Genomic DNA, 15469 nt, shown 5'->3' with positions numbered 1-15469 from the left:
ATAGACACGCTGTCGGCGGTAGCCATTTCCAATTTAATGGTGGTCAGTAAAAACTGACCCGTTTATAATAATAATAATAATGTTTATTGAGAAAACATTTCAATACACACACATACTGCCCATAATCACTCATTCATGCATCACTCTCCCCATTGGTTGCCAGGTAAACTATCCGCCATCTTTGTTTTTCATTACGGAACTAGCCGCCATCTTTATTTTTAATTATGCAAATATCCGCCAGCTTTATTTTTAATTAAACAACCATTAAAAGGACACTTTGCCTTTCAAGTGCCATTGAAAACCACTTCAAAAGGATATTCTACCTTTCAAGTACATTGGCAGACCACTTCAAAAGGATATTCTACCTCTCAAGTACACTCGAAGAACACTTCAAAAGATTAACATTACGTCATAATCCCCAAACCTAAACTGCTCCTGCTCACAACTCCCTCTCGCTCTCCGAATGACACTACTCATATGCATATTTTTTTGCATTATCCCATAACATTTTTGTTTGTTTGTTACCAGAAAATGAATAATTAAAAGTGTTTTCATTGTTTTTCTTACATTTAAGTTCAAAGGACAAGGGCGCATGGTCCGAAAATTAATTAAACGGCATAACTTAAAAGTCAATCAAGGTAGATAAATCCTCAAGAATCCACAGTGCTTTCCCCTTGACTAAAATGAAGCCGGTCAATTAAACGTTTACTTAGAGAATCAATCACGTTATCTCGGTTAATTCTGGGAGGAATATCACTTCTGTTTATATATGGCATTTTATGGTCAATATATTTGTTATGCATGAAAAAATCTGGTTCATTTGAGGTTCGACTGATAGTCTCCAGTGACATATACTTTGCCGAGTTCCTTATATAATATTAATCTCAATATTTTCAAAAAAGTCAAAATGATCTCTATTTATAACTTTCGAGGTAGAAGGAGTAATATGTGTATGGCAAATAAACACATCATCGTTAAAGTCAAATAAACAACGATCTAATTGTACCCAAATGTAGCCAAACTTATTTTTATCAACAATAGACACGTACTTACTTATCTTATCTGTATAACAAAAAGATAAACCTCCACCTGTTCTACCTCTTGTTGTATTTAAAGATTTATTTCCGAGTATATGTACACTATGAAAGCCATGAATATCATAATTAATTGAGTCAAGTTTTGACAACCACGTCTCATTTAATAAAACAAGATCATATTTATTTATAAGCTGTGAAAATCATTGTCACATAAATTTTATTTTAATCCGTGAACGTTCCATGATCGTATCTTGATTGACCCCTCATGACCCCGCTAAAACGAATCCGGTTTAACTTTACCATTGTCCACGAATAATTTTTGCCCACAAATTTGACATGTGGCAATGTTTGCCGTCTTTCTTTTTGCTTGATTCATTATGGGATACAGTGGAACTCTGGCGTCACGAACGGATTTAGGGAGTTGGGCGGCTATCCCGCGTCCGGCTTCTTTCAAATCGTCGGCAAGATCGAACGAAGCTGCTCTAACCCTTTCACGCTGATAATGGAATGAAACTATAGGATTGGACGAGATTTTTTTTGCACTGGCTTTGCCAAGCCGCTGAACCCTTTGAAATATAAATTCTTGAGAGTCTTCGATTTTTAACGTTTCAGCACAAAATTCCTTAATTAGGATTTAACAGTTTTCATGCACATTTTCTGGAAAACTGTAGAACAGGCCTAGACACTGCGGTATACCGTACCCCGGATATTGCTCGATATTATGAGGACTTTCATCCCATTTCGCGACTTTGAACGGGGAACAAAGGGGAAGTTCAGCGACGATATTTTCCAAACTAATGGCTATTTCATTTTTCTAAAAGAGTTTTATATATCTAGAGGCATTTTTGTAGCTCTTAAAGACATAAAAGTATTACAGGTATTTGTAAAATTTATTAAAATACCCCTAAACGATCCGCTGCTCACTAGAAAATACTGACCGCGATACTGTAGAATCCTTAGAAATTATTATATAACCAATATAAAAAAAAATTGAATCGAATTTTTTTTATTCACAATCCAAGTATGCTTTGTCCAAATTACAGGCAAAAAGTGTGAAAGTACAAAAAGATACAGGCCAAAAAAGATACAAGAAAGTGTACCGAGTATTGATTTTAAGTGTACAGAGTATTGCAAAATAGCCCAACTTAAGTGTACAGTGTATTGCAAAACAGAATGAGCATATTAGTATGGAAAATCGATATTTTTTGTCTATTTTTTACGTCTGCTCATCGATTCCATTTTATTTTGCTGATAATGTACTGTTTATATGATATTTATTCAAATATTTTAGATTCAACAATGCATTTTCAGTGTTATTACTGTTCTTTTTTTCTACGGGCAAATACAGAGATTTAATTTCCCATTCGATTGAAAATCACACTATTGATGAAATAAAATGTGCGCAGGGTCGAAAGCAGGGTCTGGAGCAGGGTAGAACCATCAAAATTGACGATCAAAATCTTAAAATACATGTCTCAAGAAACTGTGATCAAGGAGACCCATCTCTGAAAAGAAGAAGAATAAAAAACATATTTAGATGACATTAATAATAGGGTTTTACAGGACAAGTTTGCCTATAGAAACACATCGACACAGTAAAATATTGGCCCGTGGTCTTATGCCGTCCAAGCATGCCGGTATCGTCTTAACCTTTTACTGCATAAGCATGTGGCGAAAAATGGTTGTTTTCATTGAAATTAGCCCCCTGTTACAAGTTCAAACTGCTATGAAACTATAAAAAATGCTTCAATACTGATCAAACTGGTGGACCATAGCCTGTGAATAGCATGCTCAATTTTAAATTTCCAGTTACCATGGCAACTGGGGGACGTCTCAAAATTGCCAAAAATCTCTATTTTGCGTTGTTTTTCCCAATAAAAACTGGTTTCAAGGTGCAGCAACTTCTCAATTGATTGAGATAAAGTCTAAGGCTTTTCGGCGTTGATTACACGGTACCTTTAAATCGACTTGAGACCATTTTAGCCCCCCTCCCCCACAAGTCCCAAATCTTCGCGGCGATTAGAGGGGCTACTGCCCCACTTCAAACCCCAAACAGAAGGGGGCACATCTCTCCCCCCCCCCCTGTGGTACACCCTTGATGTACCTCTTTAATGGGGGTGGCACCAAAAAAGTGATCACTCTTTTGAACAACATTTCTAAAACAAAGAAAAACAGTGTTTGGTGCCTAAATAGCGCATGTTTTACACCATTTAAGGCCTCAAAAGGGGTGGGGTGTAAAGCCTTCAAAAACACGCCTTTATGAGGTGAAAGGTTATAAGGAACAAAACCTTTTTATTGCATCTGCTGCCCTTTATCATAATTTTATTAAAATCCATTATTCGTTTTTTTAGCTGTACCCGCTCGGCAGTCATACGGTAACTCATTGCTAATGACGTTACAAATTTCACGTGCAGTCGGTCTGCCGTTGCTAGAGTAGTGCAAAATGACCGAAAGTTATCTTTATATGGATTTTTGGCATAGTAGGAAGTCGGTTGATAATAGATATTGGCACATGTCACGGTTCAGAACTGTTCACTATTTCGGGGTGATGATGAGTAAGCGGCCGGATAGCTCAGTCGGTAGAGCCGCGGTACGGTATTCCGAGGGTCCTAGGAATTAGTGAACAGTTCTGAACCGTGACACACACTTGCTCAATACCGTCTACTAATTACAATCTTGAGGCAGCATTAATGCACTTTGGATGCATTTTTTTACTATTTAAAGTAAGATATGCAATAATTATTAACAAATTCTGGAAAGGTTGACCCTTCGATAGCAACGAGAAATTTGTAAACGCAGAAAATTGCTGAGTTCGTTCGACTGAGATTTTTTATGAGCAGGAATGAAAATCTGGATTATTCGCAGATGTATCCCAGTGGAAGTACCCCCGAACTCTGCCTATTTCTGCACATATAGTGTAAATAAGTATACACAATTAAGAATATTTAAGATTAATTAAATGTGCGTAAAATACTTCTTTGCTTTACTACTTGCATTTACTCTATATTGATAACCAATAACTCGTTACACTAAAAAGCAAATACTCTGTGACACGGCGGCAACTCCATGCAATTACTCCGGTACACGTGACATTGCGTATTTATTCTTCCAAAATGCACTGTCATCTGAGGTTCTATTGTTGAATTGAACATTTACAACATAAACATTATCATCATGCATTAATCACATTTCACTCGATTCAAGTTTTTCTTTTAAGGAAGTATATGCACCAAAAAATCCAAATTTTGACTGATCCGAGGCTCATTTATCACGTTGGCAAAGAGACGAATTTTACCTCCTTAATTACATTTCAAGGCTATTTCTCAACATTTTTGGGTTTTCAGTAACTAGAGAAATTATCGAAGTATTTGTTTTTCTATACAATTTATATCAGACCAATTCAAAATGACTAAATATCGTCACTGAACTTACCTTCTGTCCTCGTTCAAAGTCGCGAAATGGGATGAAAGTCCTCATTATACCGAGCAATATCCGGGGTACGGTATACCGCAGTGCTAGAGGTTGTTTTGAAGAGACTGTATTTCGAGGTTCGTAATTTGTTCCTCAAGTCCACTTTTTTGCGCGAGGAACTCGGTTGATTGTTGTTGAATAGTTTTACATGACGATCGTAAATTTTTCATTTCGTTTCGTGCCTCCTTCATCTCCGATTTAATTGAGTCGTTATCTTTTGTGAGAAAATCACTGAACTTTTCGGTGTCAGTTAATCGAGTATTCATAGATTTCATTTTTGTTTCAAGATCAACAACCTTAGAGTTTATCATATTTACCGTTTTTTCTATTTTATCCACAGTTTTCATTTATTCTTCGATATGTTTGACGTCTTGTAGTAACTCAGTTGCCCAGGGAGGTACGAACCCAAAAAATAGACAAATGCAGAATCCCTAACGAAAGCCCAACACGACAAAAATGAAAATGTTGCAGGCTCGGTTTGATTGAGCCTGTTCATGGACGGTACTGGAAAGTGCAAGTTAGTATACCGTCCACGCCCCCTAGCACCGGCTTAAGCAGAATTCAAAATTTAGACATGAAGTAGTAAAATTTTGAATTTAGATACATCTGCAGATGTGTTCATACGGCGGTTATCATGGAACCTTCAATGTACATGACACTTTCGTGCCATTCCATGAAAAGCGGCGTATGGTCCCCAAATAATAAAAAGCGTGTGCCTTAAACAAGAAAACAATGGGCGGAACTAATTAAAATGGAATTTTGAAAGGGACACCAAAGCTTGCTGCCATTGGCGGCGGGCTACCGGGGTAGCATCATACTAAAAGGCGGTTGTGGGTAAGACATATAAGATATTACATTGAATAACATAAAAAAACTAACAATTATTATTACATGTATAAATTAAAATGTTGTAATTTAATAAATATGACTGTTGCATATTTTTTGGCAAAATCGGCATGAAATAATCGTCAATTATCGATAAAGATAATAATATAAAAATACTATTTAATTACCAATTAATTGTTCAATACTATTATTTGAAAATCTTATTTTTTTAGATTTTGTCATCATTTGCCGGATTAATTTTTTCTTTGATATATATTAGTCATTATAGTGACATGCTTCGTGTGCTCAGGAAGAAGCGACCACACATGGCTGACAGCACTGGGAATGTATTGCTTCACCAAGACAAAGCACCGTGCCATGTATCACACTACTCTTAGCTTGAGCTTGATGTCCTCGGTATTGACCGCCTAGAACACGCTCCTTTCAGCCCGGATCTTGCGCCGCTCGATTTTGCACTATTTCCAAGTGTCAAGGCAGAATTACGAGGCATCCGATTCGATTCATTTTGTGAACTACAGACTCCCGTACAACGAATTGTACAATATTTTGGTAAAGAATGTTTTTTTTAATGTTTTCAGTCGTTGGTGATGCGTCATCCAAAATGTATTACAGCAGAAGGACGCTACTTTGAGAGAAAGAGTGAACGTTAACGTTGTTATTTTCAAAACGTCGTTGTCACTCGGGCCGATGCGAAGATGATGTAGATGTATATTGTTTAATAATTTTGTACATAATGCATAGAATTGGATAAAATTGCGCATGATAGTGGAAATATGGAAGGAAATAGAGTAGCTTATTTTCTTTTTGAAATTTATCAACATTTTTCTTTTCAAATAAACAATCGTCCGGGAATTTTACGGACACACATCGTATATTTGAACTATGCTGAAAAGGAATTGTACAGTATTAAACGTAAATGATAACTACAGCATGCAAAGATATTAAAAGTAGGAAAATAAAACTAAATCAATGAACCGTTTAAAGTTTTATACTGGGGTTGTTCTGTTTTGTGCTATGTATTGTAACAATAAAGACTAAAACGATTAATATATAGAACATTTTATTCCATCACCTGTCAATATCAAGACACAAATAGTAATTATGACATTTAGCTTCAGTTAAAGACAAATAAAATCTTGATATCTACAAAATGACATGAGGCTGAAATGATTCGTTCTGTTGTGAGAACATTATGTCTATATACAAGTTCAACGCCAAACAGCAATTGTGTAGTATAATATATTCTATTATTACCCCTCACTTTTTTGTAATGTTAATTTCCTATAGGCCACTGGGAGTTATTCTTACTGTTATTGCAAGTGCACCACGTGACTAAGAATGTTGTACTGTTACATAGGTAACTGTATATAAATAACACATGGGTTTGTGGGTAACAGTAAAAATATCATCCCGAGGAAAATACTGTTACCCGAGGCGTAGCCGAGGGTAACAGTATTTTTACGAGGGATGATATTTTTATTGTTACTCACAGACCCATGTGTTATTTATTTGAATACTCCGAACAAATACTTTGATGATCTGAATATGTAAACTAAAATATAACTGTAACAAAAATAAAGCAAGAGTCACAATAACTATAAACTGTCCTTACCTTGCAAGCTGTAGACCTACTGTACTTGAAAAGCTGCTTTTCTTTTATTCTTTAAGCAAGTGATGATATCTACCAGTCATAAACTAACAATAAGCTGTGTTTTATTAAGAAAACAAAACACTAACCCATTTATAAGGTTATGATCTGTGAAATCTGATCCTTCTGTATCCAGAATATTCTTTGCATGGTTTTCAACAAATTGCAATTACAAATTAACGATGATATCCTACAGATGTCTGTCCGCCAACTCTATCTGTAACGTTTCACTGATTAAAATTGTTAAATAATCCTTTGTATCCAATATAATTTTATTTAAGTACTAAAAAATTAAAGAAAACAAATAAAAACATTATCTTGAATTATAAGTATTAAAATCATTTAGAACAAAGATATTTCTAAATATAGTGCATGCATGGCTCAACTCTAATCGTTTCCGCTAATTACGTCATAAGAGGTCTAGCGTAGCTCCTAAATATCATGGTCGACTGTAGTTGGCGTAATTGATGCTTCACAGTTAAATAGGCAATTTTAATGACGGTATTAATATTTTGATACTTTAAATGGTATAGAACGATATTAAATTGAAATTAATTGTTTTATCGCAAACTGCACAAGAATAAATTGAGATATTGGTACTTTCTAATGAAAAATAAGGTGAAATCAACGTATGTTATTCTGGTTAGGTTTCGTAACGGGTCTAATCCAAAACTTTAATGCCGCATCAGATGAAAAACAAAAATATTAAAAAGCGGCTTCTAAAGTTTTGGAAGTCACAACTAACAATGACATGTCTCTTTCCACATTACCATATGAAATAATATATATCTTAGGTGTCTATCTAAATATGTTTTTATGTCATTACAAGTTGGATGAATGATACTCATTTTATTGTGGTATATTATAAAAACATTGATCTAAAATGTACTGATAAAATAAAATACAGCGATAAAACGCAAATATGTTGTCTTACAAATAAGTATTCAAGCCAGCATGCTTTCATAAGCCTTGAGAATACTTAAACATCGCGGTTGAGGAAGATGACAGCTTTGTAGAAGTTATTTGTTATTATATTTGTATATTATAAAATACTGTTAAGACAAAATATTATAAGATAATACCGGTTTTAATATAATAATATATAACTGCGTTTTTTCAAATAATTTACTGTTTTTGTTTGGTTTGTTTGTTAGTTGTTGTTATTTTATTTTCGGATAAAGTAACTAAATGATTTCAATTTCGTATGAGTCTTGTTGTCCAATACGGTAAGAAAATGTATGTCCATTATCCCATTTCACTCTTGCCGAACCGCCCATACCAAATCCTATCATTGTGCCTTGTCGCCCGCCGTCCTGAAATATATTTTACCATTAAGAAAAGACATTCTATATATATTTATTATTACAGTTTTTATATATTAAACCGATTAAATCACTTATGGTGATTCAGTATTAGAACCTAATTATATCAACAATATTATATCAAGTGATGTTCAGACATCACCATGGCAGTTCAATATATATTAGCCTCTAAACTGCAATATGCATGGACAATGTTAAACACGGTAAAGAAATATATGAATATGTATTTAAGTTGGAGAATATCCATGTTCGGGCAAACTACCGGATAGACTTAATTCATATTTTACAAAGGGTAATTCAAATTAATTTTACAGTTACTATTCCTAGATGTACCTTGCTGTCCTGGAGAAACAAAAGTTTTCTTTTGAAGTAACTAAAGTGTGAAAACGCTTGCAAAATATAATTTTGATAGCAAATTTAATTATTATGTTATAGCAAGTACTTGTTTCGTTGGAGTTTTGTTGGAGTCTTTCCTCAGAAAAAACTTCTAGAATTCAGTGTTCTTTTGGGTGCATTAGAACATCATAATAATTTTTTACCTGATTTCCATACACGTACTTCCAGTCCGGACCACGGCGTACACGAGAACCAACCACAAACTCACTTTTTGTAAAACCTTAAACATACATTATAGAATTAATATAATAGGTTCATACAAACCGTAAATCATTTAAATATGATTAAAATATGATACATCAAAAAGAAACAAATACTTATTGAATATATGACTTCTATGACTGCTTCGGAAAAAATGTTTAATGAGTAATGTTTTGTAAAATTTAAAAAAGGCAACAATTATTCACATATTAAAATCATTAGGAAATGGACAATTCAGAAGTTTATAATATGATATAGGTTATTTTTCTTTCAGGTACACACATAATTTCAACGACATTCCGATTATACGCTGTGCAAAAAAATACAAAAAAATTGCAAATAATCTTTTACAGACAATAATCAATTTTCACGATACCATTAAGTTGAGATCAAGTGCTATCAAGAACGATACGTTCTTCAATATAAAAGTATGTCACTGTTATCAAACGTCAAATTCAAATGCCAAGTGAACAAACGGTCCAAATTTGAAAATTATAGTAATTTCCCTACACATGCCGAGTGATCCCGGTACCTGAGCATATTTAAATGTGTTGCGGCTTATTTTACTTTGGTATATTTCTTTTACGAAATGCTACATACTAAATGTCTTAACTCAAGGCAATCAATTTCAAGATTTTAGCACTCCACAAACTAAGACTTTTGGCATTACGAGACTGGAATTAAATTTTCGTATGTTTATTTTGAAGTAGGTTTAGAACAATATATATCTTGTTTTCAAATTTCGACCATTCTTTTTTTCTCAGAATAATTACTAGTATCATAATTGTAAAAATGTGGTCCAAAATTGAAAACAAAACGGGGTAAGTATATTTTCAATTCATTTCTTAATAAATTTCTTAACAATCTTTTGCAAATCTTTCTGTTTAAGTGCCTAAGCCGATCTATGTAAGAATTCAAATCTTTTCTCGGTGGACTTCATGACCTGCATGGTTTTATATCTTATGTGCAATGAAGAATATAAAAAAGTGAGCTCTTATGAAAGTATATGCAATATGAATGACCCTCGAACATGGCAATTTAGACAGGCATGATTTATGTAACTAATGTAGAGTAGAGGTCAACTAGACAATGTTACTTTTCAATATGAATCTGGATATTCGAAAGTTGCAGATTTGAAGATTTAAATCAATTCTCCTAATTATATCTATGTAAACTAAATAAAGCACGGATAAGGTCATTTTTATCTAAAGGTCTCGGTTAACACAACAATTATAGAATTTTATGAGACCAAATTATGCAAAAAATATCTAAAACACTATGCAATGCTGTTTTTACAAATAGAGTAAAACATAAAAAAAGAAATCGATGAAAGGGGAGATTAAAACAAACTCCAAAAGGCGAAAATTACAGAGTATGTTTGATTGAGTCTGTTTATTACAGATAACGTAAGGTTCAACCTATCTCACATCCCTTAGGTTCGGCTCAAGCATGTTTCCAATCTTCAACATATGAAAGTATTGGACTCAATCATCTAGAAGGACCAACAACACTGACATGAAGCCAACTTTTTATAGTTGCTATACAGCAGCTGACACCTGTTGGTGTGAGTTTATCAATCTTGAAAAAAAGAGATCCCTTCAGATTTTCCAAATAAGTATGTATAAAATTAGTGATCCTAAAGTGTGGCTAAGTGGCCAATTTTGACGCGAGGAGATCATTTCATTGACAAACATTGATAAATACCTATTTAAATCAAATACAAATGTTAAAACTTATATGTCTACTAAGACTCGTTTATATAAATTGCCAAAAGATCGTTAAATACTTCCATATTTATGCTTACGTTTAATAAACTTCAGACTTCCTAACGGTTCAGCAGCTTTCAACAACTCTGACATAAGTTTGATTCGGACAAATTCAAACTCTTTCAAGGCCTTTTCTTTTGTTATGTTTTCGTACATCGTTTCCATGTCGGTAAGTTTAGACTTACAATTAACTGCGTTGATAAATAATGCATTTCCATGATGGAGTTGTGTGTTGAGCATCTGTGTCATCGTCTGAAGCTCAGAAGTTAATGACTGTAAACCTTTTTCAATCTTTTCCAGCTGCCCCGTGTTTTCCATTGTCATTTTCTTCATTTCTGATAAGAGATTTGCCTCTGCTTCATCCAAACATGTATTAATTTCTTTTCTAAATTCACGGATTTCTTTAAGTGCCTTTTCATTCATCTTTCCAATTTTTTCCTTACCTTTTTCAATATCTTGTTCGCAATCGGATTTCTTCTTTCCGAGATCTTCAACTCGTTTTACAATTGATTTGTATACATCTCCGTCTGTGAATGGCTTCGCCAAGTCCTTGATATATTCCGGTTTACATGATGTATGTTCTAAAACTATACAGTCTCCACATCCAGTGACATCATGTGAACGACAATAAAATTTAATGATTTCATCGTCGTGTTTCTTACATTTAATGACATATTCTGATCCACAATCTAGCGTAAGTGACGAAAACTCTTCAAGGGAAAGCAACACATGATTTCTACATTGTTTGCTCTTTAAATGATGTCGGAAGCACGTGGCACACATATATTCCTTGCATTCCCGGCACGCCCCATTTGCTGATGTTTTCGAATTTTCGACCTCACATGGTTCACAAAACAAAACAGATTTATCTTCAGATTCTAATTTCCTTCCTGTTACCTCCATTTTAAGATAATACCAGCATGTGTTAAACTGTTTTAACAAAAAGAGTATGTTAAACTATATCAATAAATAGTTTATAAATCAAATGATATCGATAACCTCATTCACATGTGAATCATAACATTCAATCAAACAGTTAACTTAATTTAACTTTTTGAAATCCGAACACAGCTTTTAACTTTTTATCAAATTTGTAATTTCTAAAATATTTTACAAAAAGTGGTGTGTCGGTTATTTTATACTCTAAATATCATTTCTATACGAAATAAAGATCAACATTATCTCTAGTTTCGTTTTCGCTTCCAAATCTATGACCTTGATCTTAAAAACTTACTAGCTAAACACCGTTTTCTGGTATGTTAATATTTTAACTATGGGGAATCAGTATGAAGTACACAGCGTGTAATTACGTGATATTTCTTTTCATTTTTATAATTATTTAAATTAATTAAAGAGGGAAAATTTGATGTATTAGAAAAATATCACTAACCCTTTACTATCTATCTTAAATTTTACAAAACTGAATTTCTTTATAATGAAAATCTATAAATTAAAGCAGCCGTAGTCGGACCTGCCATAATAAATAAAGATATTTTCTGCGTAAACTTGTATAACATGACGTTGTGAAATCAGTTATATTTGAAAAAAAAATTCTTCTAACTATGAATTCTTTCGCTGGAAAGCATATTTCATGAGCTTTAATTTGGTGTAAAAATCTCAAAATCGATAAAAATGTCATTAAGACCCACTTACTCGAAATTTCGACTCAGTAACTCGAAATTTCGAGTTACTTATCTCGAAATTTCGAGTTACTAACCCGACATTTCGACTTACTATCTCGAAATTTCGAGTTACTAACTCGAAATTTCGACTTACTAACTCGAAATTTCGACTTACTAACCCGAAATTTCGACTTATTAACTCGAAATTTCGACATAATAACTCGAAATTTCGTGTTACTTATCTCGAAATTTCGACTTATTAACATTACAAGAATGGCCAAAGTTATTAGTTTGATGATATAAGATGTAGTAGGGAGTGCCGTTGAACTATGTAGATGGAGAAACGGGTGCCTGGACAAAAACTATTGAAATTAAACTTAAACTTAATAATGGCATGTACACACCCGACCTAAAAACACAAGGCTTCCTTTAATTTGTACGTTCAGGCGTTCTTCAAACGTTGTATTGTATCCCATCTGTTCGAACATATCTTTTCACTAATCATATTCTTCTCATCCCTGTGAATAAAACGATCCTATACTTCACGTGTGGGACATCTGAGGAAAGTATCGCGGCGTGACCAAAATAGGACGTGCTGAGGCCTTTGTCAAAATTGTTGGACTGACTATATTTCTTGTAAAACCGGCGCTTTTATATTATTCCAAACATATATATAACAACAAGTTCCACTTTTATTAAGTTTTATCAACACAATATGAATCCAAGTATTAGTAAATAATGAATAATCTTACAAAAACATTATTAGTATAAAGAAACGTGACAGTCAACTGGCGTATACACGCCATTTAAAACTTATTTAACACATGATATTGCACAGTTTACAAAATGGTAGGTTTTGGACTTGTTGTTTTACCACATGATGGTTGTATGTGTGCTTAAGAAAAAGAAACATCCGGTTAACAAGGAAATGTGGAAAGTGTTATTTTACACCCCCCCCCCCTTCCACAAAAAAGCGAAGCATATGTTCTGTATGTGTGGACAATTTGACCCTATTAAATTGGTCTGTTAAATGTTAAAGGTGCTCTATCAATGCGCAACAGCTACAAACGAAAAAAAAGTATCTTGAATTCAATCCTTGCTTTCACCGGCAACCAATGAAAGTCGTGCAATGTAAGTCGAAATTTCGAGTTACTAAGTCGAAATTTCGAGTTACGAAGTCGAAATTTCGAGATAAGTAACTCGAAATTTCGAGTTAGTATGTCGAAATTTCGAGTTACTAATTCGAAATTTCGAGATAAGTAACTCGAAATTTCGGGATAAGTAACTCGAAATTTCGAGTTAGTAACTCGAAATTTCGAGATAAGTAAGTCGAAATTTCGAGTAAGTAACTCGAAATTTCGAGTTAATAAAAAACATACACCTAGCACTAATGCTCTTCCGTACCATTTAGGTGAATTATGTACAGAAATTATCGGTAACCGGTGTTTAGACGTGAATTATTAATTGACTGGTGCATAAACATCTTAAATTAAATTTAGTTAACATTTTTAGAGCTAATTAATGCAAGCTGTTTTGAAAAAGAAATCCCATTTTAACGAAGCTGATACCAGTTCACACAATTTAACACGTGGTATGCGTAAGACAAGTGTATCTTCGGTGTAAATTCGCTGTGTAAAAGAACTATATGAGCACATACATGTATATCAATACTAGCTGTGTTTAGTGTAAGAAAGAAATGGATACATGTTAAATTTAGGTAAGACATATGGTATGGAACGCCTGGACTGTCTTATGTTAAGAATGAATGATATACCTGGTTAAATGTCTTTCTGTTGAGTCCGAGATACAAAATGCTGGGTGGAAATCATAATGTGCTCAGTTATTGAAGTGCTATGTTGTGTGCTGACTGTATTTTATTCAGTCAAATCAATGTATTATCGGGTGCATAAGTCGTTATGTTCAGTTCTTAAAACAAACAGGCATGTGGAAACACAATTATGTTGAGTTAAAAAGATATGTTGTAGGGTGTTACAGTTATTATGTTCGGTTATAATAATATGCTGTTTTGTGGCTCTTCTCATCATGTTCAACCATGAAAATAAACAATTGAGTGGTACTATCATTTTGTTTGGTTGAGGCAGTGTGATTATTGGGTGATACTTTTATTATTTTTCAGTTGCAATGACATGCTGTTGGGTTCTTTATTCCTTCTGTTCAGTCGTGAAATAGAACTGTTAAAATGGTACAATCATTATCTTAAATGGTACTATCATTATCTTGTGTGCTGATTATATCTTCTTCAGTCAAGTCAATGTGTTGTTCGGTGCAAAAGGTCGTTATGTTTCAGTGGTTTTTTTGGTACTATCATTATGTTCAGTTCAGATGATATACTGTTCGGTGCAGAGGTCATTATGTTCAATAGTGAACACAAAACTGTTGTGTGATACAACCATTATGTTGGGTTCATTCGGATATTTTCGGGCAACAAGATGGGAGAGGTCACGTCGAGGCTAATGACCACTAAATTGCCAAAACAATTTTCTTCCCTGTAAATATTATCGGGGGCTTAAGAACGTTATTTTCATAAATTGGACTTTTAAATACCCTATGGGTATTTATTTAGTTAATTCATGACTATACTATACTGTTACAGTCATAATGGGTACAGTATATAAAACTTAAAATATGGGTAAGGGTAGCCTGTTAAAGTCACACATGACCACCGTAAATAAAACTTAAAATTTATCTGTTTGGTAACCTATAAGAGTCACAAATGGACACAGCAAACGAAATTTAAAATATAAAACATCATATTCAAGTAAGGGAACCCTATTTGAGTCACACATGGCCACAGTATATGGAGCATATATAAGTAAGGGTAGCCTATTAAAGTCACATATGGCCACAGCATATACAACTTAAAATGTATTTGTTGGTAACCCATTTGAGTCACACATAACCACAATAGTATGGAACATAATATTTAAGTAAAGGGAAACTTATTTGAGTCACACATGGCCACAGTATATGGAACATTAAATATAAGTAAAGGTAGTGAAATAAAGTCACACATACCCACATTATGAAGAACATTCTATATAAGTAAGGGAAACCTAATTGAGTCACACTAGGCCAAAATATATGGAACATTATGTTTAAGTAAGGGAAATCTTTTTGAGTCACACATAACTAAAGTATA

The 15469-nt window shown here is 33.7% G+C and overlaps 1 protein-coding gene across 1 annotated transcript; it reads right to left on the bottom strand.

Moving 5' to 3' along the window:
• Nucleotides 1-6850: 6850 nt before the first annotated feature.
• LOC132721536 (E3 ubiquitin-protein ligase TRIM33-like) lies at nucleotides 6851-11887 on the bottom strand. Its single transcript, XM_060705856.1, has 3 exons — nucleotides 10726-11887; nucleotides 8864-8940; nucleotides 6851-8315 (listed from the first exon to the last, which is right to left on the bottom strand). Exons 1-3 carry the CDS (start codon nucleotides 11588-11590, stop codon nucleotides 8187-8189), a joined length of 1071 nt encoding a protein of 356 aa, XP_060561839.1. The 5' UTR covers nucleotides 11591-11887; the 3' UTR covers nucleotides 6851-8186.
• Nucleotides 11888-15469: the final 3582 nt, after the last annotated feature.

The sequence above is a fragment of the Ruditapes philippinarum genome, unplaced genomic scaffold (genome assembly GCF_026571515.1).
Source record: "Ruditapes philippinarum isolate M1 unplaced genomic scaffold, ASM2657151v2 ctg28348_1_1_1_1, whole genome shotgun sequence".
NCBI classification, from domain to species: Eukaryota; Metazoa; Mollusca; class Bivalvia; order Venerida; family Veneridae; genus Ruditapes; species Ruditapes philippinarum.
Note: the sequence above shows the minus strand (reverse complement) of the source record. Positions and strands in the feature narration are given on the sequence as shown.